The sequence below is a fragment of the Rhea americana genome, unplaced genomic scaffold (genome assembly GCF_003343005.1).
Source record: "Rhea americana isolate MKP2758 unplaced genomic scaffold, rheAme1 scaffold_325, whole genome shotgun sequence".
In the NCBI taxonomy this organism is placed as follows: Eukaryota; Metazoa; Chordata; class Aves; order Rheiformes; family Rheidae; genus Rhea; species Rhea americana.
In genome coordinates, this window is record NW_028186452.1 from 273922 (window position 1) to 301597 (window position 27676).

Below are 27676 nucleotides of genomic sequence, written 5' to 3' on the forward strand. Positions count from 1 at the left end.
ATTTGGCTTAACTTGACTGTTATCAGCCCAGTTTTGATTGAGGCTTTTTGTGAGCTGTCTTCATGCTGGAAAATTTCAGCTATGGATTTTAGGATGATTAGCTCAAACTTAAGGTGTTTAACACTGAGATGCCTGAATTAGGGTATGTTATTTCTAGCCCTCAATCACTTTGGTAGGCCACTACTAAATTACAATACAATTTAGTTATGTGTACTCAATGTAACTATTGAGCATTTCAGAATGTTTGAGATCAAGTTACCTGTATGAAAGCAACCAAATCAGTTTTGATTCATCTCTTCATTTTAGGAACCAGACTTACTTCTATCCTCAGAGAATATTTCTATTTGAATAAAATTATTCTAGTTCCAGTTCAGATATTCTGAACTCCTGGATTTCTCTTTGGCCTTTTGGAGTATGTAATACCAGGTTAGGAATCTCAGGAAAGCAGAATTCACACTGTTTTCTCACTGGAAGCTTAGTGCTTCCTGCTTTTTATCCAAGTGGAAGTTATTCAAGTACAAGGTTTCTTGGGGGGATTTGGTTATTCTTGCATCTTGGAGGTGCAGATGTACAGGAAAGTTGTCTGTACCATTATTATTCCACTAATATCAATTATAAAAGAAAAAGAAAAATTTTTGACAACTTCTGAACTCTGGCTCTACGGAACTACTTTATGTTTACTGAGCCTGTAAATTCTTGCCCTCCTGAGTCAGCTGCATTTTGTGTTTCATCCAGACAAGACATGTGACCGAAGATACAGGATGCATTTCTTAGACTTTATTCTGGGCCTTTCTTGCTTTATTATTTTTCTTTGCTCCATGATAACAGTCACTTAAAATGGAAACTGCGTGGTTACTCTGTATTACCTCATGCAAAACTCCAAAGGTTGGGTGTCTGTCTGTAGCACAGTCACAGCTGAAATTAAAAGTTACGAGCCAGGTCTCAAAGGCATCAGTTGTATTAAGAAAGATGTAATCTTTAAAGGACATTCAGCGGCACTCATTCAAATTTGATGTATAGCCTTTTAGGGTTTGAAGGGAGTTCTAAGTATCTGTAGGATTTCAAACTTCTTATTGCCAGTGAGACAATATTTCCCCTTTTAATTAAAAGCCTAAAAACTTGTATTACATAGCACGATTCCGGGAGTTGGAACTTCAGGAAAGAGGCCAAATATTGTGAAATTTGTGATCTCATTGCAAGAGTAGGCAGCAGTGAGGTTTGTTTAGGCAAAACTTTCAGGGAAATTCCTGGGTATCCTGGTTTTGTTTATGAACCACAATTGCTGCACACTTGTACTGGAAACATTTGAATGGGGGAGGAGGGAGGCAGCACAGCTCAACTCTGTATCTAGAAATACCAGATCATTTCATGCTTTTTCGTCTCCTCTATCCTTTGTGTCTGCCTGACTTAAACCTTATTTTTGGGACTCTGGCATATGAAGTAGTACATAGAGTTCTGCACAAACATCTTTTCAAGCAAGATATGGGTAAGGCTGGTTCTCTAGCGGAGAAAAAATTGCTCAAGGAGGAAGCTCTGTGTCAAAATATTTAATTTTTTCAATGAAAGAAGCCATTTCCCTCACTGTTTTTACTTTTCATTTCTTTACTGAAAATCTAACTCTTTATCTGACTTCTGTTTTCTTACCAGTTTTGTTTTGCGATTGTTATTTTTAATGAAAAAGTTAAACTTGCATTAGTAACTTTTCAAAAAATACTGTATGTAAAGCTTTCCACTTCAATCACGACTAATCCTAACTTAGTGGTGGGGAGCGACCATAACATGCTTGTGGTACAGAGCACATTCCAGTGTACACCTGCTCTCCCATGGTGTAGAGAGGCGAGAGCAGCTGTTAAGCCCTGCTGTCGTCTGCTGCACGGTCACGACTAACCTAGTGACCCTTAAGAGAGAGGCACTATCAAAATGAGTAAATCATGAGTCAGACTAGGCAGTAAGACAGTGGCACTACTTAAAATACATCAGAACAATAAATGGCAGTGGTTTTATATATACATATATATAGTATGTATGTGTATATATGTGTATGTATATATATATTTATAGATATGTRTGTGTGTGTGTATATATAACTATGCATCATCTTTTCTTTTCTTTTCTGCAGAGAATACCAGAGGAGCTAACCTTAGATGCCTTACTAGAAATGAATGAGTCAAAGGTAAAGGAAACCATGAAGAGATGTGGTGCCAGAGATGATGAGTGCTCCAGACTCAATGGGGCACTGAGCTGCTTAAGGAAGGTGACTGAATCAGGTACCARTTGCCTTGTTCTATGGGATTCACTTTTCAGTAACTCAGCACCTATCCTGTTTCCTTTCATATGACAGAATCTGCAAAAACCTCTGAAAATTATCATTAGATACATTCTGTAACCCATATTAGGTTATGACTCCTAGATATACATGAAGTTGCAGTGATCAGACACACCTAGAGCTGTGGATGGGATCTGGTTTTGACAACACGTTTAGCTCTGGTAATAACTATATACAGAAATATTCCCTCCAGCTCAAAAGAGTTACTCTTTATTCCATGTTCAGAATTGGGTCTGATGCTCCAGTTACTACTCTGCATTCAGTACACCCTTGCCCTAATTAATGGAACTTGATTTCTCATAATCTCTTCCCCAAATATTGCCAACTCAGAGAGAAGGTGTAATTCTGTTTTCCCTGACTCAGAAGTCTGAGTATTGTTCATCTTTATGCCTTGGAAGGACAAAACATTCCACTGACAACCCTTTAGCACTGCATAGCTTGTAGCATGCCAGTTGATTCACTCCTGTTTAAAACAATTTGCCACCTGCTATTTTTTCTACCAGCTGCTAGAATCAATAGCATCATTAGACAAATACTAATAGGAGATATAAGAGCTAGAAATTACACTGATTTACCTTGAAACTGTAGAAAGAAGAGGATTGTGTAATTAGAAACGTGCATGTTCAGCATGCATGTGGATCTGAACAGGTTATTTCAGAAGATAAACTCTAGACTCTCAGAATGCTGTTTCACCACCATCCCTATCCTCCTTCCCAGGCTGTTTTCAAATGTACTGTAAATTCTGCTTGTATGAGAGTGTTTCTCACAACATGCTGGCATTAATGTGCACTGGATCTTTCTTTGTAGAAGTTAGCAATCTGTTACTGAAAGGTGATGTTTCCTGTTGGTATTATAACAGTTCATATCATCATCAAATCATAAAGACTAGTTAATGGAAAAGCCAGCAAAACAGCTCAATTTCATATTTCCTTTTTGTAATCTTTCTGTTTTGGCCTGTCAAATATTTTCCAGGSGTACTGTGGCAAAACCAGCCATTGTTCAGGAGGCATGCCATTCACTTATTACAAGGAAACTGCATCTGACTCAAATTTAAGTAAATATATTATTGTTTGTCTCCCTTCCTTTAAAAAAAATGTTTTGTGTTTTTAGAGGTCTGATCACTATTTTTAAAACTAGGTGTACGTTCAACTACTGACCGTCAATATGACTTCAGGGCCTGAAGCCTTGACGTGTCACCTTGGTTTTTTTAAGTGATTAAGTATATACTTAAAATTAAGCCAAAAAGTTATTCTGCTGAGTTATGCCTCTGAGATTATTCCAATAATCTGTGCATTCCTACTCTACTGTCTGCAGGCATCTGTACTTGTTTTCCCCTTTTAAACCCAGAATTGTTGTGCCAGCTCTACAGGACCATTCTGAACTACAGTGATAAGCATTGTAGAGAGCAATGCTGGGCTCCCACAGTGATCTAGTGATCTTTTTGTCCAGCTGCCTCTCCCTGGTAAAGCTCCAATTAAAACTGTCTGAACAAACATAGCGATTTTGTGCTGAGCACTGCTGCTGTCTCTAATTGAACAGCAGTGCCCCAGTACTCAAGCATCGGGTAAGTTCTAGGCAGCAGTTACATGTCAGAGAGAGAAGTGCACAAATCAGTGCCTGAGAACTTCTAGACACCCTTCTTCTCTCCCCTCCCCCCACCCCACCCCATTCCATGACCTTTCTTAGTTCCATAAGGTAGTATTTAGGAGTTCAGTTGGCTAATAAAATAAAATTCCCCCTCCTGACCAAGGACCAATCTAAAAATAGAGTGACAGATTTGTCTAAACCAGTTGGCAGCAAAACCACATAGGCTTGCAGTAGGATGTAGGTGCCTGTTTTGTGCACTTAAGTATATTCCATATTTGTCAATAGAGCCCAATCTGGTAAAACTCAAACCATTATAGAATGTAAGACCTGATTTTAGCTTTTAAAATACATGGCTACAGATCGGGAAGAAGAGTAGTTACTGCGCTCATTTTAAAGGTAACTTTCACTAATGGTTTAAAAGGGTTCTAGAGGAGGAGAAACAATTGCTTTGCTTGGCGCAAAGGAGAGAAAAAACCCACTTCACGGCCTAAAACTGCATCATGGGGCGTGTTTGTATATGGTGGCCTTTTTCACTAACACTGCTATGGTTGTGAACAGGGGGGGAGTTAAAAGACGATGTGCTGATGAATCTACCTGAGGCAAGCCGAGAGAGCAGCTCTACAAACCCGACAGAACCCCCCTGCTCCTCTGCACCCACGTGGACTCCCACTGCATTGCACCTTCCCAAGGGTACCAGCCAGCAGGCACGTTCTGCATCAGTATCCACAGTCCCATCTTCAGATTCTCTTACTTCGAATCACGGACCCTCTGTCTATGCAGATAACCTCCTGGACCCTTTTGCCTTCCCTGCACACAGTGGAAGGTTAACACCAAGGACTCCTCATAGCATCACCATCACTCCACCAACCACTCCTCAAGCCAAGAGACGACATAAGTTGAAGCCACCACGGACTCCTCCTCCCCCTTGCCGGAAGGTTTTTCAGCTGCTACCTAATTTTCCAACCCTCACAAGGAGCAAGTCCCATGAATCACAGCTGGGAAACAGGATAGATGAAATTCCTCCAATAAAGTAAGCATGACACTTTCTCCTTCCCTATGGGGACTGGTGGGCTGTGTTCGTATGAAAGAGTATTCAATGCTCCAGTTTTGTTGCCATGTAAAAGAGCCAGTGTCTAGTTGCCTGGTCATGGTTTCACTGTAGTCTAAGAACCTATATCAGCACAACGTTCTAGAATAGCCACAAAGCCTCCTTGTTAAGAGTGTCTACTTTATTAAAGATTGCACCTGCTGGGGAGGCTGGGATAGTTGCTGTTAGTAAAGGGCTCTGACCAACTTTTCCTTGAGTGGTTAATAATCAGTTTCACCTACAACAGTTCTCTTCTATCCTTTCGTGTTTATCACTGTTCAAGTGGCTGTTACTTTTTTTTTCTTTAGCTGCTAGCATGAGCTTTAAAACGGCCATCATTTATTATGGTATAGACAACTTCACCTCCATAAGAAGACAAATAGTCTCAGGCTTTATCTTTGTTTGGACTGATGCAGGTTTTGAGATACGCTTTTTGGGGGTAGATGGGCTGAAAGGTATTAATCTAACATTTAAGTAACAGGTGGAACTGGGAGAGATCTGCCTTCCGCAGATCCTGGCTTTCCATAAACAATGCAGAAACTTAGATCAGCATCCAAATTCTGTAGCTGGCACAAGACCATTGTATCTTAACTAACACTCTGACCTCCTAGAAGTGTTCAAAGAGCATGTTGATTAGGACCTCTTTGCAAAAATTACGTTGTTATACATAAAGGAAACTAGCGCAGGTCAGAATGGAGTTGAGATTTTGGGTGTGAACGTTAACAACAAAGGGCTGTAATTTTGATGCTGCAGTACTGCACTGCTTGCTGATGAACGTGAAAGAGTTCATTATAAATGTGGCGCCCTGTGAGCGGTACGTTATTGTTTCACACTGTGAATGCATATGAAGTATGTACTAAACCCTGCAAATTGCTAGACCTCTAAATGCAGCAAGTAAGCAGTTTCCATTTAGGAATGAGTAAAAAGGGTGACCTTGAACTGAAAAGACCTGTGGCCAACAAATCTTTGTTCTGAAATTCAGTGGTAAAGACCTGGTCCTGCTGTGATCCAGCTCCTACTGAATGAGTTTGTTAGAAAGGGCAAAATATAGCACTTCCTTGATTCAGATGCTTTTGTGGAGCCTTCCAGCAGACTGGGGTTCTCAGCTCCATTAACAGTTCTAGTCTGCAAGCCAGAATTCTTGTGTTATCTTGTATGCTCCACTCACAGGCTGGAGCGCTACCCAGCAAAGTCTAGTGTTTGTAGGTAGGGAAATACTGGCTCTATAGTGACTTCAGGAGCCTGTGCAAAAACAGAGATGTTTGTAAATCTGACATCAAAAGCTGCAGGAAAGAGTTTCTGTTCTAACAAAGTCTGTATCCTGTCACATGAATATGAATGTCTAAAAAAATTTTTTTTTCTGTCCTCTAGGTTCGGTAAGAGATTTTTACAGGGCTGTCTTCATTTCATTGCCTGAGAGGGAGGAACCCATCCTTGTCAATCATCTGCAGTATGATCATCTTCTCTGCAACTTTGGGAGGTCCTCAACAGGGCTCCTGTTTACTTTAACAGGAGCTTGGCCTGTTGGAAAGCTGCAGGATCCTTACAGGGTCCTTGTTTGACCTGGTGGTACTTCAGATGACTAAAGCAACAAAAAGGAATACAGATATTTTAAGGATTAGAGCAAGGTTTTGGTTTTGGTTGTAATTGATTGTCTATGATGTCAGACAGCTGTTTGTATCTCTTAGTACTAGAAATACTGTAACTTCAGTTCTTTGGATATGCGATGCTAAGTTTCTTGGCATGATGAAGTCAGATGGTTGCATGCACTCTTTTGAGAAACAGTTCAGAATGTGCTTAAATGAGACTATTCATATATTTAAGGGCTTGCAGGACTAAGACTTGTGCTTTTATCAAGGTAATAGACTCGTATTAGTATTAGTATTTTAGCTCTCCTAATATGATCATGTGTGTCCACCTCAGACACAGAACGTGTAACTCTGAAGCTAACGTGAAGAGCTGTGGGCTTACTGAAAGCTTCTCACCTTCCTCTTAAGTATAAAAAACTGTGAGGACATTATACACTACATGTATATTTAATGCCCTTTATAACAAAAATCTCGGGAATTACTTGGAAAAATGAAAATGTATAAGGAAAAAAAGTAAAATGAAAATGGAAGGAGAAACCTGAACATTTCTCTATGGAGAGTGATATAATTTATGTAATAAATGAAAAAGGCATAAAGAATTCAAACGAAAATGAAGTCCCATTCAATTCTATTTTTTCTCTTAAATTCATTAGAATTCTTCAGTAAGGGTTTAGCAGTCTTAACTGATGTTAATATGATTAAATCAGTGTAGGTTTGGATGGTCAAACTAGATCAATTTCATGCAAATATATTCCTTTGAAAAACAATATTACAGCCTACTTGAAGATGCTAAAGACCACAGATGCCATACAAAGTTCACTGGAATAAMGATAAAAAAGAAATGGTGCCATCTATGGTCAAAGAGAGGGACAGGCCTTTTGTAAATAGTGACACTGTCCAGCCTGCAAGCTGTGTTAGTGCCTACAGATTGGGTGTTTTCCAGATTTGCAGTATGGCTGTAAATTTAATACAGAAACGGAATCTTAGTATGTGAGGTTTTTAGGAACTACTGGGGCACTGAACAGATTTGGAGTCTAGATCTCCTTTTCTGCTTTTATTGGCTTGCTAAGTGGTCCCACACAAGTGTCTGTATTCTTCTGGGTCACACTGGCTCTGTCTATAAAATAGAGATAATACAGTTCTCATCTTAAAAATACTTTGAAATCTATTGACATTGCCTGAAAACKGAGTGATAGTATTGGTGATAAACCAACTTGGAGTAAACAATTGTCTGACTTCCAGCTTTTAAAATCTGCTCTCTTAAATGGGCATCTGATCATATTTGATGAGAAGCAACAGAGTTTACCTTCTTTTCTGCAGTCTTCTTTCCTGATTCCTCAGCCACACATTCAGTCTGATTTTAAAACTATTGCATAGATATATGGCTAGAGCTATTCTGACTTGCAAATCTCATTTATCAAAATTTAACTCTTTTTCTAAAAGTAAGTCTCAGTACTGCATTTAGTTTCCTTGAAGAGTAACAGATTGAGAAATACAAGTACCTATTGGGCAGGATCAGTTTAAAGTTTGGTTAGGCTTTTTGTTTTTGGAATGACTACATCTCTGAGAGGGGTAGACCTTCTGTCACCCATAAACATAAAGCAAAAAGAACATCATTTAACAAAAAGAAGGGTGGATTCTGGTTCCACCACCAAATCTTATCTTACTTGGCTTCTGTAACAAATAAAAGAGCAATATCTGGTAGCTTTACAGCGGAAGGCAAACTAATCTCAGCTGTGCTACTAACAGTGTAATAGCTGCTAGTCCTGAGCTGTAATAGTGATCATTTTGTTTCTGTCTAGATTGGTAAGCACACTTGTTACTAAAGCTTCCCTAAAACATCCTTTTGTTCTCCATCAGAACTCTCCCACGGATCCCCTCAAATGGTACGGAGAGACTTTGGCTTAGCTGTAACACACAGGTAAGCAGCATGTGCTGTGAGCCACAAAAAGAAACAAACAGGTCGGACCAGGACTGCACCCTGTTGTGCTGTTTGGAGTAGTGGTGACTCAGGAAGGGCTTGATGCTAGGCTGGGTACCTCATTTGTGAAGTTCAGCTTTAATTTCATATTTCAGCTTCATTTGTTTTTAACCTGCCACTGATGAGTCCAGCACCTGTAGTCCTTTTTTTACAAAGCCATTTGACTGGGATTCTGTGATGACTAGTTTGTCAGCAGTAGTAGTGTTTTGTATGGGGGTCACGTCCAGGGTGATAGGACTAAGTCTACCAGATGTGTAACACTGCCTTTCCTGAAACACTTTGACTGATACCGATAAAAGGGAAGCTACTCCTCCCTGTGGGGAAAGGGCATATATTTCCCTTTTTTGTCCTTGCAACTGGCTAAATCCCCATTCCTCCCCAACACGCGCACACACACACACGCGCACACACACACACGCGCACACACACACACGCGCACACCCCATAAATTGTGTTTCAGTTATACAGAAACATTCAGGTGCATTTAACATGCACAATATGACTTGTCCCTCTGCCCTGAAGAGGGACACCAATGACTGATTAGCAGCAGCACATGTGCAGGCTGGATCTGCACTTGGAGTATGTCCTGGCTGCTCCCTTTCAGAGCACTTGCTTATTGCACGAGGTGAAGGTCACTTCCAGGTTRAGTTTGTTTTGTGTAGAGATCCTCTATCACTCAGGTGTCTTTGACTGCATAAAGCTTCAGATCTGTAATCTGCTGCATCTTGCTAATCTACAGTGTTGAGGACCTTCTAGAGATGTTTATTCATGCATATCCAGTCTCCATAGCCAGAATCACCTCTGAGCACCTTTCAGGTCTCTTGCAAGAGCTGAGGAGCTAACAGGAGGCCAGAGTAGGTGCCAGCCTTCTTCAAATCGCTCTTAATTAGAAAAGCGAGAAGCCCTTTCCACAATACTGCTTACGCTCCTTAGAAAATGGTAGCGTGTTCGTAGCTATCTACAAACTTTGCATTTTCTGTACATACTATTTAACATCATTTCCCCCCCCCCCCCCGCCTTCTGCTTAGGTTCTCTACAAAGTCTTGGTTATCTCAGATTTGCCAAGTCTGTCAGAAAAGCATGATGTTCGGGGTGAAGTGTAAATACTGCAGGTGAGCACACTTTACAATTGATTCATTAAAGTTTCCCAGTACCAAATGTATTTCTTGATGTGATGCATTCTTAACAGTGCCATCATTTTTTCAGTCAGCTTCTGAACTGGCAGTGGGATGYGTTGGCATGACCTGTACTTAGAATGGAGCCTGACATACAGAGGAACCAATTTAGTTCCCTGCCACAAGCCTTCTACCTGGTCATGGGCAACTCTTTTAGTGGGAGTTTGACACCTAACTAGCTGTGAGGATTTTAATTTTTGATTCTCTAACTGGATTGTCTGTCCATAGCACTAAGATTTTTGTCAATCTTCCGTCTCATGACAGGAATCAGTAAAGGAAACTGTATTAAAAATATATCAGATGCTAAGATACATACCTGTCTTTATTTAGCCTAGTGACATACGCAGGAGCATTCTTGTCATGAATGCACAGGCCTGCAGTGGAGCCCCAGAGCTTTCCAGAACTCTCTTTGAGATTAGCATAAGCACAACAAATGAAGGCTAGGCTTCTTCCTTTGGGGAAGCCTACAACTGGCTCTTTAACATGTAATCTTTCTCTTTCAGGTTAAAATGTCATAACAAATGCACTAAAGAGGCACCTGCTTGTAGAATATCCTTCCTTCCCAGTAAGCTTTCTACAAAGTCTTAGTATTTCAGTATAATTGATGGTACCATAAGAATAATAAGCCTGATTAAAACTTTTTTTCCATCTCTTAACCTGTTTTTCAGTAACAAAAATAAGGAGGACAGAGTCAGTCCCTTCTGATATCAATAACCCAGTAGACAGACCAACAGAGCCGCAGTTTGGAACTCTTCCCAAAGCACTAACTAAAAAGGTACTTGGTGACTGAAGCAAGTCTTGTGTCTGTAAGTGACTAAGGAGCTCCCATAAGGACAGGTGGCCAGCAGTATCCTGCTGGTTGGAGCAAGAACCCCACTGTTACTAACACGCTGGCTTGCGAGCCTTCACTTCGCAAAGAGACTTTGACATGTGACGTTTTCTGCATGTAAAAAAATAGGTCATGCACAGTTCTAGCCCCTGCTCACTTAGAAAAAGTATGCTATAACAGGCTAGCAACAGCCTTCTTTTCTCTGCTCAATAAATGTTCAGGAGAACTTTACTCATCAGTGACTTTAATTGCTTTGCAGGAGCATCCACCAGCAATAAATCATCTGGACTCCAGCAGTAACCCTTCTTCTACAACCTCTTCCACACCATCTTCCCCAGCACCTTTTCAGTCTTCCAACCCTCCAAGTGCAACACCTCCCCCAAACCCATCTCCCATGGGCCAGAGGGATGGACGGTTTAACTTCCCAGGTAAACCCATCCTTTTCAGGAGAACTGCCAACATCAGAAAGGCCTCTGTACAAGAAGAGGCTGATCAAGACCTCCTAGGTAGTTGTAGGTTTCTGAAAAGTTGGTTGCAGTTTATGCAATGTATATGAAGGTGATTCAGTTATCTGGTAAAAGAAGAGAGTCTATTCTTACAAATTTTAAAGTTGTAAGTGGTATCAATGATAGAAGATACCTGTCCAGGAGACAACTTAGGAGTGCTGGCACCTTTCTTAAATGATCTGATCTTCCAAATTTCTCCTTTGTAATTATATACACTTCCATTTTCTCATTGTAGTGCAAAGTGCATGCTGCTTGCTGTGTTTGGTCACTAGTGGCTTTAAATCATGAGCAAGTTGGCTGCTAGAGCAAAATGTGAAAAGAACTGGGATAAGGTACATCACCAGCCCCAAGCTGTTGGAGGCAAAGATCCCTGACAAGGGCAAAGACTTACATAGTGAGAATAATTTAATTCTTTCTATCTGGAAATTAAATCACATGCTGCTCCACAGCTGCCACATCCAGCCTTTGATGTAGCTGTAGTTTGCATCAAGCCTTTGATCTGTGAGTGAAAGTCACTATTTTATCTCCCTCAAATGAAGCAGAATTAGTGCCTGAGTTTAGTATAAGAATTGTACTGAAATCACTTTATTTCACTGAATTTTARCAGTGAAGCCTAATAAAAAATGCTTGCAGATGGCTCATGAGCTTCAGTCTCTTATTTTGGAAAAGCTGAAACCAGAGGCAAGGGAGAACACTGAAGAATCAGAAATGCTTTAATGAGGATCTGCCTTTTAGCATCCCTGGGTTCTCTACGTACTGAAGTCTGAATGCATTGTTTTTCCCACCAGTCTTTTTATCAGTAATATAACTTTCATTTGATGGTTGCGTATCATCTTAAGTCTTCCAAAAATGCATGTGCTGAAATTCACCCCTCAAGCAAGCTGATAATCTACTAATCAGTTTCCCAACACAGAGTTGGGACTAATTCATTAAATGCGTGTGGGCACTTGCTGATGATCCCTCTAACTTGTTTTTCTTCCCTCCGGAATTTTTTTTTCCCTGCCTTCCCCCCAACATTTTTTTTTTTTTTTTCTGGAAAAGCTGCCTACTACATTCAGCATAGACAACAATTTATATTCCCAGGTGAGTTGATTGTTTTAATTCTACTAACAGCTTAGGCTGCTTTTTTGTAACTTGTATAACTTGTGCTTATTTGCTAAACCTATTTTTAACTTCTGTGTGCTGCTTTCAAACAAAAATATATTTAAAAGCAAGCATTCCCTGATCTCAGCATATAAATTATAACCATTCAGACCTCTCTTTCCTAATGTAGTGTGATTTATGTACTAGGATGAAACTCTTAATAACATTCAGTTGTGCAACAGCAGATTTCTGCTATGGGATTCTATATACGACCATGTTCTTCCTTTAAAAAACTAATTTTCCTGCCTCTAGAGGTTCATGTTACTTAGCTAGTACAAATGGCCACTCTTTAATTCAGGAAATTTCAGGAATTCTGAGCTAACCTATATAAACTGAAATTTTTGCCTATGGGATTTAAGAATGATGCAAATCTATTCATATAGACAGTTAGAAGCCATATGAAAATGCATTTAAAGCAGCAATGTTCATGATTTTCAATGTGAACGCCTAAAAAAACTGCCAGTAGAAGTGTGATCTTTTTAGAAGCATCACATAGGTGGATCGGCAAGTACAAACTCTTTTCTCAGTCACTGCTCAGGAATCTTTGGAAACCATTTGTTTCCCACTTGAGAATTGTGATTTAAGGTACAGAACACTTGCTYGGAATTTTGGGTGGATTTGCAACCCAAGCTGAACTTCCTGTACACTGATGACACCACTCACGCCAGATAAAGTTGGAATACATAACTTGCAGCATAGATGATGTCCCAGTTCTGTGAGGATTTAAATATTTCTGATTGTCAAAGGCAATTTAAAGGGGTACAAGCAGATTATAGACAAGGACTGATCTTGCAAGATGTTACAGATAAGTCAGTGAATGGGAAGAAGATTAGGCTTGGTCAACATACAGACATGTAAGTACTGTGAAAGATAAAGCACAGTTTTAAATGAATAAAGGTATAAAATCCTATAGTCTGTAGTTCAGTTTACTTTGTAATTCCTGAATAATAAGCAAATAATCATTATTTTAAGTGTTAAAACTTCAGATCTATAAGGGAGTAAAGTATAAAATCTTTCTCACAGATTTTTTTTTTTATTTTCTTAGAAATTCCCAGTCCTGCACAAGTAGCACAGCATCCCGAAGCAGCTGAAAACGCTAAGTAAGTATTAATTATTTTATTTGCATAGCATTTAACTGATAATTTTCAGATCATTTCATGAAAACAGTATGTTTTGACCAAAAATCAAGTAGCCTGCTGAACTTATCCTCTGAAGACTTAGGGGTTATATTTTAGTCAGCAGAGATGATACTGCTATTGCCAGTTTTATAAAGCTGAATGTGATATTTGCCTCAAATGAGAGAGAAGTCTGTACCTTTAATGCCTTGTTATGCTGGTGTGCAAGTTCCCCAGATCAGAACCATCCAAGGAAATAGAASTTACAAGTTTCTTAAAATTTAAAGAGCATAGTGTAATCAGCTGCAAGCAGACATCTTTTTAAGGAGTCTGAATTGTAGCACACGCAAAAGTTTTTAGCCTACATTGCTAGCACTCACAATTGCTTGACCCATYGTAGGTGTTTCAGCAGTAGAAATAGGAGTATCCATTACTGGAACAGACTAATATTGTGGCCATACTGCTGCCAAATCAATTCATATCACTTAACTGTTGAAAATCACTTCAAAGTCTTTGTCCTTCATTTAGCAAAGAATGCTTAAAAAGTCCTTATCTGTTAAGCAGAGCAGTCATTGTATTTTTCTCTGACTTAGTGTGTTGCTGTCACTATCTGTTCTCTGTTTACTTCTTTCTAATCCACTAGTGGTGTATGCAGCAGCCCACTTTYCTAACTCAGCTGTATATGCAAGTATTGTTTTTATTGTAAACCTGTCTTCTCTTCTTAGTGCTGATGATCAGCCACACACAGATGGAGTTCATTGTGAAGCAGAGGTAGGTTTGTAGGTTTTCTGGTTTACTCTTTTGTACAATCACAAATGCCATGCTAAAAGTGCAATAAAAAAGTCGTGGCCCTGAAATTACTTGTGGATTCACACATCCGGAGTTCAYGGTGAGTGCAGATTAGCTGTGCCTTACCTCAGTCCCACCAGACTCTTARTACTGCAAAGATAAACTGAAAATTTCTGATTTCAGAAGGTAGGCTGAAACAAAGAAGTGCTTTTAACAATTAACTTTTTCTGATTGGGCCAGGATGATATTTTTTAAACTTCTAGCTCATTCAGTTTGGCACAGCCATCTTTAATATTACAAGAGGTGTAGGCCTGTTATTGTAGTTATGAAGTCTAAGTGTTTTGCAGACTTCAAAGTCCGCAAGTAATGCATGTGTAGGTGCTACTAGTGGTCAGACTGGCTCATGGTGGATCCTACAAAGCAACACCTGCAAATATATGCTTACGTTTTGCATAAGAAAAGCTTTTTGTAGCTTTCCACAAGACTGTTCATGCTGCAACTTGAACATATGCTTAGGCACTACTGGAATCAAACACTGAAATGGATTTCTGTTAGGATGGATGAACCAAGAAAGGTAGATTCCATGATTTCAGCAGAAATTACTACATTTTGAATCAAGCCCAAAGGAAGAATTTTAATAACCTCAAAAGAAATTCAGTTGCTCTTGACTCTTCCTTCTGAAGTGATCTATAGGATTCCCCCTCACACACATTTAAGGCCAAATCCTGAGAGATGCTGGGCTCCTAGATGTCAGTGCTTGTTCTACAAGTTTAGCTCTATGGGGAATAAAGCCTTTCTTGTCTTCAGCTGCATGGAATGACATGCATGATGTACATCTTGCAGCCTTCTGAGATAACCTTATCATATGAGGCATATTCCTGCAGCATCCAAGCCATTACAACCAACCCATTAAAGTCCTTCTCTCAAAACAGCCTTTGCTATTGGCTTGTAGGCTGATCCTGCCCCTTCGATAGGGTTCTGACATATTTTTCCTTCCTATTATTTGCAAGCAGGTGGAAGAACCAGAGACAAATAAATCAGAACCTGAAGATGATGAGGATGAGGTGGAAGACTTGCCAAACAGACGGCCACACTTGCAAGGGATGATCTATCGCAAACCCAGCCAGACCAGTGTCTACCTGCAAGAGTGGGACATTCCCTTTGAGCAGATTGAGCTGGGGGATCCTATTGGCCAAGGACGATGGGGGAAGGTTTACAAAGGAAAATGGCATGGGGAAGTGGCAATCAGGCTGTTGGAGATAGACGGGAACAATCAGGATCATCTCAAGCTCTTTAAAAAGGAAGTGATGAACTACAGACAGACTCGACATGAGAACGTGGTACTTTTCATGGGAGCATGCATGAACCCTCCTCATTTAGCAATCATTACCAGGTAAAGACATAATTTATCTCACTATTACTGTATATAAACGTCTCACTGTAGTCAGGAGGTGGCAGACAGGAATGCACTCTGGGCTGAAACAGAAGCCAGCTGATTCTACTGAAGACTATAGAAAGGACAGGCTTACCAACGAATCCCTACCGAAGTGTGTTTCCCTCACCAAAAAGAGTGGAGAAAGCATAGGTTCAAGCATTTGTACAGGCTACATGCCTCAGTTTGGATCCTGGTCTGAATTAGAGAAATGAAAAGCTGTGTGGTGCTAGTTGCGTTCCTGAGCCCCTTTCCGTATTTCCTGTGTTAGACTGAGGTGTTGAGATACTGAAAAACAAAACTACCCTGGCCCTTACAGAAATGATTTACTCAGAGCATTTCTGAGAACACCCCCAGTGGAGGCCTGACAGCCCTTCCCCAAAGGAAGGCTGGCTCTCCTAAGAGAGCCTTGTGCACCTGGCTGTAACCRTGGCAGAGCAGATGCTCTTTGCACTTGCAGGGCTGTTGCCTCATTTAATTTAGGCTTTCTAGGTCTCGGACCATGAACTGCAGGGAACTGTTTCATGCTTAGTGAAAAAGCCACATGACGTAAATTGACGAAACAAAAAAAAAAAAAAAAAACCCTAAAAAACCACACATACACACTTGGAAGCTGGTCAGAAGGTCAGATACTAGAAGTGGAATAGACACAGCCATCATAGGGGATAACCCTGTTGTAACCATGTTATTTTTGCACTACTGTTCTGTAAGATCTTTTTCCTCCTTTTAGGGAGTACCTAATATTTTTTAGAATTTCCCTCTATTTATGAATTTTTAAGGAAAAAAAGAAAGAAAGAAAAGCAATCCTAATAGGAAGAGAAAAAGCTGGAGTAGGCTGCATTTCTGTCATTCAGTTCAGCCCGGTAGCAATAAAGCAATACGCATGAGGTTGATAATGCAAATTATCACCATGAAGCCTTCCCCTGCTTGAGGTCACTGCCTCAGCAGGTTATATACACAGCAGTTCTGTTGCTAACAGGTTTCTGTTCATCTGTTGCCAGTTTGTTCTAGGAGGTTTCCCATAGGGGCTTTTTGCCCTTCAGTTATGTCGAACGCTAAAACAACTCTATGTATGATGGTATTTTGAGAGGGGCAGGGGACTGAGGGAGCCTCTAGAATAACTAACACAAAACAAACCAATAAATTCTCATCCTATTACAGCCCTTAGGGCTGCAGGAGGTTTCTGTTGCAAATGTAGCACTAAACACTTTAGTTTTGGGCCTTCTTTTGCAACTGAGCTGAGGTCCCCACACCAACTGTGGATCGTCTCGTAGGTTTTAAAACCAGTGTACAAAATTTAAGCCAGAGTAAAGTCATTAATCTCTTGCATCCTGTTGCATTCAGAAAGCCATTCTTCTTCTGGGGAAGTAGATGCTCAAAAGCAGAACACTGCTAGCATCAGCTCCAAGGGCTGAGAATATCTGCCTGCATTTCCTTTCTGTTCCTCTTGGGGGACACCTGTTGATCAGGCAAAAGTGTTACATTTTTCTTCCTAACTTCCATTTTCAGTATTAGCATCATTTGGCCTCCAAGTAACAGCTTTGAGATGTTCATGTGCAGGCTGAACTGAACTAAGGCTGGAGGCAACTATCTTGCGATCTGGGAAGGAAGTACTTAGTCATTTCTAGGTCCCAATTCCAAAACTGGTTTCCTGCTCAAGCCACTACTAGCACCAAAGGCAGGGTCTGGTGCTCAGACTGGACTTCAGTAGTCAGAATGGCATGAGAAGCAGACCCCTGAAGAAATACTTGAGCATGTTACATATCCCTGAATGCTTTTTTTCTGACAGGTGTCCTGTACATGTGTACACACACAGATACCTTCCCCCCCACCAGCTGTAAATCGATTAGGTCCTTAAAGTTCTTAAAAGGGGCATTTCTTAGCAGTGGAAGAGGGATGAGATTCCATCAGCATGACAAGAAAACCAACTGAACCTTCTGTTAATTTTTTATTTTCCTCTTTTTCTCTTTCCTATAGCTTCTGCAAAGGAAGGACCCTCCATTCATTTGTAAGGGATCCCAAGATATCCTTGGATATTAACAAAACCAGGCAGATAGCACAGGAGATCATTAAGGTAAGAGTAGGTTATGCTAACAGAGGAGGCATCTGCTTTCTGGGCATTGCCTCAGCTGGGGGGAAGGGGGTCTGTAAGTCTCAACAGCCCAACAGGGTGTTGCAGCAGGAGAAATTTGAAGTTGGCTGAAAGAAAAGTGCTAATTTAGTGGGCAATAAGCTAAGGGGCTGTCGGGATCAGAAATAGGCCTCTTGCTCGTCAGTAAGGGGCTGGGGATGAAGAATTTAGATAAAGGGAACCATGAATAAATGCATGCAGGACAGGTTACTTTTCCAGTTTCTGCTGTTTATAACTACTTGCCACTAAGTTAACGCATTCTGAGTTAGAGGCCATTTTCTCCTATGTTTGCACAGTGCTTTCTGTGCTCACTTTGAATATTGCTCAATTAAAATAGCATCTTCAAAACTGCTGTTTCCTCTTCTGGCAGAAACACCATGTGAATTTAGTCCAGTACTGAACAAGCTTGTGTCAGTTCATTGTTCTTATACATACAGACTTCCTAGGAATTAGGAGGTCTGCAGCCACTTAATGCTTCCTTTAAGGGTCCCTCCTCAGCCTTCCAGCAGCCCTACTATGCAGGGGATGAAAAACAAGTCAGAGGTTAAGCACTGAACTAAGATCTGCTTCCTTGCAGACTTCCCTTGCACCCTGCATAAACCAAACAGCTGCTGCATTCCCACTTGCAAGTAATCACTTATGCACAAGTAATGAGGGTAAACTTGTAAAAGCAATCTGAAGGCAAGGCACACTCAGAGTTGGGCTGGGAGTAAAAATTTACGTCTTTAAATATAAACTTTTTTCCAGGGCATGGGGTATCTTCATGCAAAGGGGATTGTACATAAGGATCTGAAATCCAAGAATGTTTTCTATGACAACGGGAAAGTTGTGATCACTGACTTTGGATTATTTGGAATTTCGGGTGTGGTTCAGGAAGGGAGGTAAGCAGAGACTTCAATGACTGGTGCACTTCTAGAATGATAAGTAGTGAACAAACGGGGTCTTACTTGGATGCATTGCACGCTATAAGTAAGGAATGTCAGTTAGTTTGGTATATACATACATTTTGGAATACKCACTTTAAAACAATCCTCCTTACACTTCCAGTAGGACAGGGCTAGAAAGTTAGAGATGGACTAAGGCTCAAAACACAGAACAAAGATGACTATAAGCCCAAGAACGAGCTGGAGAGTCAGGCCAAGTTGTGTGTGTTGTTTAATATGGCAAGAAACTTGGAAAGAAATTTCAGGCAAAACATTTGAGTAAATAAAGTCAAGGTATTAGGTGAGGCACAGCTATGGGTTTTGAACTTGAAGTAGTTTTCCAGTACCACTTCTTTTTCTCAAACTCAGGAGAGAGAATGAATTGAAGCTGCCTCATGACTGGTTATGCTACCTGGCCCCTGAAATCGTTCGTGAGATGGCCCCTGGGAAAGATGAAGACAAGCTGCCTTTCTCCAAAGCTGCAGACGTCTATGCTTTTGGGTAAGAAACAGCCAAGAGTATCATGGTAGCTTGCTAAATTAGATTTGTTACAGGCCTGAGCTGTGCAGGTGACTGGTGGTCTTCTCACAGACTCGGTATTCTAGCTAGGATGCCTTTTCCTTACCTACTGCAGAAAACACAGCCATGACAGTCTGTTGGAGGGAGTGTGGTAGAAGAGACTTGCTGCACAGCTTTATGCACCTTCCAGAGCTCATCTGAAGCAATTGCAGCTGTTCCAGGGTTTCCTATCTTCCTGTTAGCAGCAGACCAAGCCTTGATATGTCTGTTGATGTTTCAGGACTGTGTGGTATGAGCTCCAAGCAAGAGAATGGCCTTTCAAAAACCAGCCTGCAGAGGCACTTATCTGGCAAATCGGGAGTGGTGAAGGAGTGAAACAAGTCCTTTCAACAGTTAGTTTGGGGAAAGAAGTCAATGTAAGTACCTCAGTTGCAGGAATCCTTACAGATAGCTATTTACCAGGGATGCTGGGAAAAAGGGAGCTGCTTAAAGAGGTTTATCTTACTACAACTCTCAAAGAAAAGGGCAAGAGAGTGTATTAGAGCTAGATACRAGATTTGGCACCGAGCCTCTGCCCAGAGCTGTCATACAGAAGTGAACATCCACAAGTACCCAGGATATTTGTCAATAAGAATGTCTAAGACCTTTTTTTAAAAAAGGTATCCCTAGCTGGGCTGCCACAAATCACAGTGCTCAAGCAGTTGCTTGGTCTGGCTAGTTAACCTGTGAAATGACTGAAGATAAATGGGTCACAAATATCCTTTGCAGGAAATTCTCTCAGCGTGTTGGTCATTTGATCTCAGTGAGAGACCAAGCTTCACTGTCCTTATGGATATGCTTGAAAAACTGCCAAAATTGAATCGCCGGCTCTCCCACCCAGGGCACTTCTGGAAATCTGCAGAGTGAGTATCCACTACTACTTAGAATGCTCCGGTTGCTCAGAATTTGCTAAATAATCATGTCTGTCCTTTATTTTGCCTTCCTGGGAGTTACTAAACCTCTGGTGGGAGGTAATAGTGTACTGTCCTGCTTTTTTAGATACTACGAGATTATGCAATAAAACATGCACGCAGTTCACGCAGTTAAATTTCTACTTCAGTATATTCACCTCCCTCTTTCAGTAAATTATTTGCTCAGCTGCATGTTTGGTTTCCAAAAGAATATTTACCAGCAGTACTGGAAATGACCTGCATTGACCCCAAAGTAGTTAGAATTTCCCTTGTTAGTGGAGACAGAGAAAAAGAAAGGGCTAGAGAGCACGCCACTGTTTGCCTTTGAACCTGAGCTACCAAATTGCAGAAGAATCTTAAGTTTGCAACCTTCTTCAAGGTGCATGTAGGCAAAAAAAAAAAAAAAAAACTCCTCCTTTTTATGGAAGATAGAAGAATGCCTAGTTTGCACAGGCAGATAAATAAATGCAGCATTATTGCTGATGCAGAATAATTGGCTTTGGAGAAAACCGAATTAAGTGGTAATTATCTTCAGAATCTCTAAATTGCTTGACACACATAGTAAATTGACAGTTAGTAGTAAGCTGCAGTGTTTGGACTGAATGTAAGTTGGAGTCATATCAAGATTTGGACTAAATAAAGATAAATACTGAAACATCAGCATAAATTCATGTCAGCTCACTATATTTTCAAAGTCAGGTTCTTTGCTGCAATTGGGGAAGAAAGGTTTCATAAGATCAAGCATTTGTAAACTGTCAAAACTGGAAGAGACCCCTCAAAAACACCTGGCTGATGCATCCTATAACATGTGTGATGATAGATCAGATCAGGATATAAAATGCATTCTAGTTGAGATTGCATTAACATGAAGTCCCAGGGCCTATAACTTTCAGCCTCTATCTTACGGATAGCCTGCCAGTCTCCCAGTCAAAGTTGATTCCCACTTTTATTTCTACTCACATCAGCAGAAGTCTGTCTATTGACTAAAGTAGAAGCAGAGCAGATATAGTCCTGGAGCCAGGAGACTGAAACCCACACCCCACTCCAGACCAGTTTTGTGTCAGTTTTCTAGTCTCTGCTGCCGACATCCTACGCTACTGCAAGGAGGTTTTGGATTTGGGCCTTCAAGCCCCAGCATAGGAAAGCCTGTCCAGTTTCAGGAACACCTTAGCATTTCCTTTAGGCACAATGTTACATTTTGGTGACCTCAGTGGATTTTTTCCTTAAAAAGTAAGATCTGTAGGAAACTAGAAATGTTTGCAGCCAGTGCACGTTTACTGAATAGTTTTCTCAGTGTTTATATAAGCATAACCTCTAATGCTTATTTTCTCTTTTCTCTCCTTTGATGTTTAATCTACCCCTTTCATTCCCATAACACTTCATGATCTTCCTGCATAGCTTACCATAACTACCCAAATACTTTTGTTTACTTGTATGGCAACTATCATGGCATTTTGTGCTTTAGCAGATGTGGATTGTTCAGAGCCTTGGTTGAAAATTTCACCTTCTGTCTCCTGTGCAGTTTCCCTAACACTATTACTAAATCCTTATTACATTGTGATGTCTAATAATTTTAAGATGGGGAATGCTTCTAAGACCATGGGATCATCCTTATACAGAAGGGCACTACTGTYGGCAAAAGCTTCAACATTTACTATCCAGTCACTCATAAATAGAACTAGATATTTTCCTTGCCCTGGACAAGTGCATATGCAAATCATAACACTCCTTTTAAAAAGATGTATCAAAAAGGTAGAGATGTAAAATATTCTTACATTTGACAGTAGTTATTTACCTCATCAATTATTGCTTCTATGTTGTAGCATATAATTGAGAAGCAAGGTGTTTCTCTGTACCCTGAATACTTACTGCTTCAGCAAAACTGTATCTACAATGTCAGCCCTTGTGATTTCAGTTGTCAGGATGAAAAATAAATAAAACCTGAAGAGAAACCAGCAAAGCCTGAGCTAAAACTGTAGCTGTTTGCAATTGCTCCTTCTCATCTCTTTTTCAGCTGTAATTTAAAAGAAACATTTCTTTTTTTTTTCTTCTTCTTCTGGCCTAAAGCATTTTGAACATAAGTCTTTCAGGCAGTTAGTGGGGTTAAAGAGCAAGTGATGCTACACTCAGAGCACTTAGAAGGAAAGAAGTACCCAGAGCAGTCACAAAATCTGGTCCAGTATGCCAATGAGGCTAAACAAGATTAAATATAAGAATAAAACATGAATTACTGTGACCTTTTGACATCAACCTATAGGCTGCAAAATGTGATGATCAGCAAGTTTTTTTTTTCATTTTCATCTGTGAAGAGTAATCGAGTCCTGCCTGCATCCTTTAGCTTAGGAACAGACAAAAGCCCTTAATGGCAACTGCTGGCAAGCAGAGATGCAAGCGGCAGGTTTAGGAGCAAGCCCGAGGAGCGACGCGTGGCTCTGCAGCGGGAGGTTAGACAGGGCTGTGCTGCATGGCCGGAGGCAGCTGCAGGAATGGGGGGCCCTGCCTGGTCCTGCATCCTCAGGCGGGTGCAGCCTGGCTGTGAAAAGGTGGCAGGGTCTGCCAGCTGAGAGGGATTTGAAGAAGCAGAAGACATGTCCTGGCTTTTCCCTAGGCATGCTTATTCCACACAGCCCGTGCACTTAAACCATATTTCTGAACACAACTTGCACTGACCATATCTGTACCAGCTATCTTCGGTACGTGCTTTTCAGCTCCACTATCGAGACACATAAGTCATTCAGCCTCACCTGTGCTTTTTTTTTTTTTAAATAATCCTCCATTCTTTCAAAGGAGGATAATTGTATTTAAGTTTTCATCAAAACATTACACAACAATTCTTTTGCTAGGAGATTTATGTAGTATGTTAGAGTCCTTTTGGAAGCCTTTTTTCCTTGCAACAGAAACACACTGTGCTGCAAGACCAGTGCTCTGTGTGCCAACACTTTCACACCCTCATTTCCCTACGCAATAAGAGCCACTTGTGTTGGGTCATTAACTCTGACAACTGGTTTGGCACCTTTTCACCTACCTAACCAGACACTACGGAGCAGACAGAGCCCAGACTGCCAACACTTTCCCCTGTAGGCAGTCATACTCTTGCGTCGTCCTCTAACATCACATTGGAAATCAACTTGAAGTAATGCTTCCCATTTGGGCCATCCATTCACGAGAATGCTCAGTTCCAGAGTAATTTGCCAAGTGATTATTTCGGATTAGTGTTTCTATAGGGAATTATTCTTGAACAGCTTGTGGAACTATGGGATCATGTCCAACATAGCAGCTACCCTGATTATTTTTCCTAGGTAGACAGATACTCTTTCCCTGCCAGTGGGTCATGTAAATCTGCATATATTAATACTTCCCCCCCCCCTTGTATGCTTTGAGCAGAGAAATTTTAAATGTCAGTATTCATTATCAACATTGACAGCTGAATTAGCAGCCATTGAAATGAAAGGGCAGGCAGTTCATCCCCCACAAATTGTATTTTAGTCAAGTCACACATGAGAGGTTTTCGATAGCTGTGTTAGCCAGAGACCTAGAGAACAAAGCTAGAGACATACATTCACATCCCCTCTGACAAATCCTTCAAGAAACATTGCACTAACCCTGCATTTTATTTTGCTGTAATCTTTATAATATGTAGTATTCAAAGGCTTGCTTTAAATAACTGAAAACTAACTCTCACCGTGTCTTTTTCCCTTCCCTCCCATGTTTCTTTGTAGGTTGTAGCTACTGGTGCAATAATGGGCTCCACCTTGCATGCTTCCATGTGTTGTATCCTAATCGGCAACTTTGGACAATCACCTTCCATTTAAAACAAACAAAAAACTCACCAAAAACAAACCAAATTAACCCATGGACATAATCAACACTTTATCTGAATTCTCCTTTCTGCCTTTTTCTGCTTGGTGTGGGCTGTTAGCTTGAATAACCAACTGTCTGCAAGAAGTTACTGTCTAACGACGTGGCCATCTTTAACTTCTGAAGCATTTCAGCGGGCTGTAACTTCTTCCTGAAAATGTTCTAGTAACCTGCTCTCTAACTAGTAAGGTGTAAGTGACAGTGCTGCACGTGTCCTGCCCAGCAGTTCGGGGGTTTGGTTGAAATTGTTATGACTGTTTATGATGTCCTGCAAGTCTCGTGTAGCAGAGGGTACGGTTTCTAGTTGCTGTCTGAGGTTATGCCCGTCACCCTTAGAGCTAGACTGTCACTTGTGACAGAAGATAAGAGGTGCATTTCCCTGGGCACAGCTGATAACTGAGCGCACCTYGAACTGCAAACCAACAGGAGTTAAGGGCTGGATGATGCCACATCTCCCTTGGGAGCAGGGCCAGCACTACACTGGAGCCAGTGGCAATTTTGTGAGGGGCTGGATGAAGCATCAGTGACTCATGCATGAAGAGGAGGGTGGTCTTTGCTCTGCTGGGGGCAGCCTGTAGTCCCTTAGCCTAGTTGGGGCCAGGCTGCCAGTGCCACTCCAAAGTCGGAGCGACAACAGTCAGGAGAGTCGTTCTGCCCCATGAGGGTCATTTAGGACCAGCTACGCTGCTGTTTAAAGGAGGAATAAAGCAAGAGCTCCTTTCTGTTACTCTTTCTCCCTTCCTTGCAAATCCAGCTGTTTGTATTTTATGATTTGCTTTTGTTTGCATCTTCTGTTCAGCAAAACGTCTGACTTAGCACTAGGGGCTTTGCAGAATTGTACCTAGCACAGCAAACATGTGCCTTTATGAAAGACCTTTTTTCATTTTTATTGATTCATGACTTTGAAAAAAACTTTTTCAGAGGCAAAAGGATGGGGACAGAGGAGAGTGCAACAAGAAGCAGTTTGGTTTGGTTTAACTGACTTTAGCAAGGACAAATACACCCGTACTCACTCCCTCAGAAAATCAGGTGCCTGCATGCAACAATGAGAAGAGTCTCCTGCAAGAGCTCGTACTCAGGCCGTCTGCCTTGCTGGCACCTGAGTTCATGTAGTAGAAAGGCAGTTCGCAAGTGAAAATGTCTCTAGCCCTGCATTTTTTTTTTTTTTTTAAGATGAAAAATGACATCTCTATGCATTTGCTACAGTCTGAAGAGGAGCTTTTTTGTTTTTTAAACAATTAATGCATCTTGTCAAAATGTTCCTTTCCCTTAAAGAAATTCTGTAAAGTTTTTTCCCTTCCCTTCTACCTCAAGGGAATCCAGTGCCCATTGAAAATAGTTGTCAGGCATCTGACAGGCAATGAAATCTCCGGTTTTCCAGGCTGTACTTTTCCAATTTGAAGCAAAACAGATTTGTGCTGCATTTCCAGTGATGAAAGGTTAGCATGAATAAGTTTGTTGTTTGCTGTATGATTACTTAAACCTCTTTGCCAGATGACCAGAAGTTGTTCAAGATCAGAATCTAACCCATTTTATTTCCTTTTATAGGACTCTAGCTTTGTAAAAGGAATTAAAAATAATTCTTTCCCCCTCCCTTCTCCTCTCCCTCCTCACTCGTTTCAGCATTAACAGTAGCAAAGTTGTCCTGCGTTTTGAAAGATTTGGCTTGGGAATCCTGGAACCAAGTAATCAAAAGATATAGCATGGTGTGTAAATGTCTTGTGATAATGTTGTCTACCTACTACGACCACAAAGCATCAGAAGTCTTCACAGAATCTTCCAAGCTATGAAACTGGTGCAGCCACACCTGAAAGCCACACAACCATCAATTCAGTCCTGTGTTGTTTGCAAACTCTGAATTCTGCCTGAGCACCAGCAGCTACTTAAAAATGTTTACATTATGCTTGTGTGAACTCTATTTTTTTAAGCATAATAAAAGGCAAATCAAGTTTAACTGCAGCCATTCAAACAGCACTGAAAAAAGAACTTTCTAATTTCTTGTTGTATCTATGGTATAAATAGGAGCTATCTTCTGCCTCCAAAGCATTTGTTTTCTGTAAGATAAGTAGAGCGAGTTTGTTTCCGAATGGCTCTGTGCTAGTGTAAGGGGGTGGAGTTACCAACTGCATTTTTCTTTTAGTAAGGTAAAAGTGATCTGTTGCATTGTGCCCAAACCAAACATTGAGCTCTGTAGTTTGCTTCAGAAGGGTTGGTCTAAGCTCTGGCTTGCCTCAGTTTAAGTTCCTCTAGTGCAAATTTGCTGATAAGAGAGTTTGTTATCACATAGGCTAGATTTCAGTTAAAAGACAGAGTCAAGGCCTTTTCTGCACAGAAATCACAATAAAAGCTGTTGTAGATGTTGTCTCCTGTAGTCCAGTAACAGGATTAAGACTATAATGACAGGCTTTTGAATGAGGAATTACCTTAAATTCTCTTCTGGCCTCAAGAGGGAGTGGGACCTCCGTAGCTATGCCTTACAGCTTTACTTTGTAAGTTGAAGGCACCTTCTGCTCCTGTTGGCTTTGCTGCAGCTAAGTCTGACAAATCATGCCAACGACTTCTTATGCTTCTGGATGAAGAAATGCATTTTGCTTCCTTAGGGAGCTCGTGTATGCTGCTCTGTGCCCTGCTGACAGCTCTGGCTAGGCCAAACAGGATTGCTGAAGAGCTTAGGTGTTTCCTTAAATCCTCAGCACACAAGTGAGGGAGTAACACCCAACAGTACAGGTGGCTCAGAGGATTACTTGTTCCCCATGCCAGGTCAAGCCAGAAAGTAATGAGCTCCCTGTCCCTACATTTCTACAGCAGCCTCCCCTTAAACTCTTCTCAACTCCAGGCAGATTTGAGCATAAAGAAGGTTTAGGGAGGAAATCTGCCAGATAGGAGCTGGTGGAACTGAAAGAAGTCACCTTGCGTGAGAACGACTAGGGAGGCGGAAAGCCAAAGGGACCCTTCAGCCACGGAGGGACGGCAGCGCACTCTGTGCTGGTTTGGGAATGGTGCTGGATTTAGCAGAAGCCCAAGGCAGCYGGCTAGGAAGCAAGAGAGGGGACAGTCTGCTGTTTGTGCTTTTGCAAGAGAGCCTGTTGTACGTGTTGTACGTGCCTCTGCTGTTGTACGTGTCCTGCATTACAGTTCTGTGCATAGGAAGGAACACTAGATCCCAGGTGCCAAATTCTTTTGATGTTTCGGGCACATCAAATCCCAGTCCCCTAGATTAGCAGCATTTCTAGAAACAAAAACAGACCAACAAAACTAGACTGTTGCTGCCCCAACCACTGTTTCACTTATGGAGAAAACATCTTTTCAGAGCTGCAGGGAGAGAGGAGAGACAAGTTGGGGGGGGCACCCGTAACAAATCTGTTTGCTATTAAATAGGGTCCTCCTGCAGAGCTTGTTAAGAGATTCAGTCATTTCTGCCACCTCCACACACACACACACTTACCAGCTCCTATAGTAATTTTGCAAGCTGCTAGTTCTCCCCTTCCCCCCCCCCAAAAAAAACAAACCCTGCTTCAGCCTTATTTTTTTTTAAAGCAAAGAATGACCAAAACCGTGCAACTAGGAAAGTAGCATCGTGGTGACTTGACTTACCCCAACAACTCAGACTTGTTTCAAAGGTTAATTTTAAGACCAAACACATGTCAGCCTGATCTGCAGGTTAAAGGGCTACATCTGCTTACCGCAGCACGGCGAAGGCTCCTGCATGCTTCCCATTCCTCTCCCAGGCCCAGCA

At 41.1% G+C, this 27676-nt stretch overlaps 1 protein-coding gene across 1 annotated transcript in view; it reads left to right on the forward strand.

Moving 5' to 3' along the window:
- The window catches only part of KSR1 (kinase suppressor of ras 1), a 37699-nt gene extending 11716 nt beyond the window's left edge, over nt 1-25983 (forward strand). Inside the window, exons 3-20 of the mRNA XM_085310768.1 lie at nt 2120-2267; nt 4472-4943; nt 6372-6376; nt 8450-8510; nt 9599-9682; nt 10249-10310; nt 10414-10520; nt 10834-11002; nt 12122-12163; nt 13269-13323; nt 14064-14109; nt 15141-15520; nt 17537-17633; nt 18438-18571; nt 18983-19114; nt 19413-19548; nt 19901-20034; nt 25564-25983. Coding sequence (XP_085166894.1) covers nt 2120-2267; nt 4472-4943; nt 6372-6376; nt 8450-8510; nt 9599-9682; nt 10249-10310; nt 10414-10520; nt 10834-11002; nt 12122-12163; nt 13269-13323; nt 14064-14109; nt 15141-15520; nt 17537-17633; nt 18438-18571; nt 18983-19114; nt 19413-19548; nt 19901-20034; nt 25564-25642 — 2343 coding nt within the window. The 3' untranslated portion in view covers nt 25643-25983. The remainder of the gene's footprint in view (nt 1-2119; nt 2268-4471; nt 4944-6371; nt 6377-8449; nt 8511-9598; nt 9683-10248; nt 10311-10413; nt 10521-10833; nt 11003-12121; nt 12164-13268; nt 13324-14063; nt 14110-15140; nt 15521-17536; nt 17634-18437; nt 18572-18982; nt 19115-19412; nt 19549-19900; nt 20035-25563) is intronic.
- The last annotated feature ends 1693 nt before the right edge of the window (nt 25984-27676 follow it).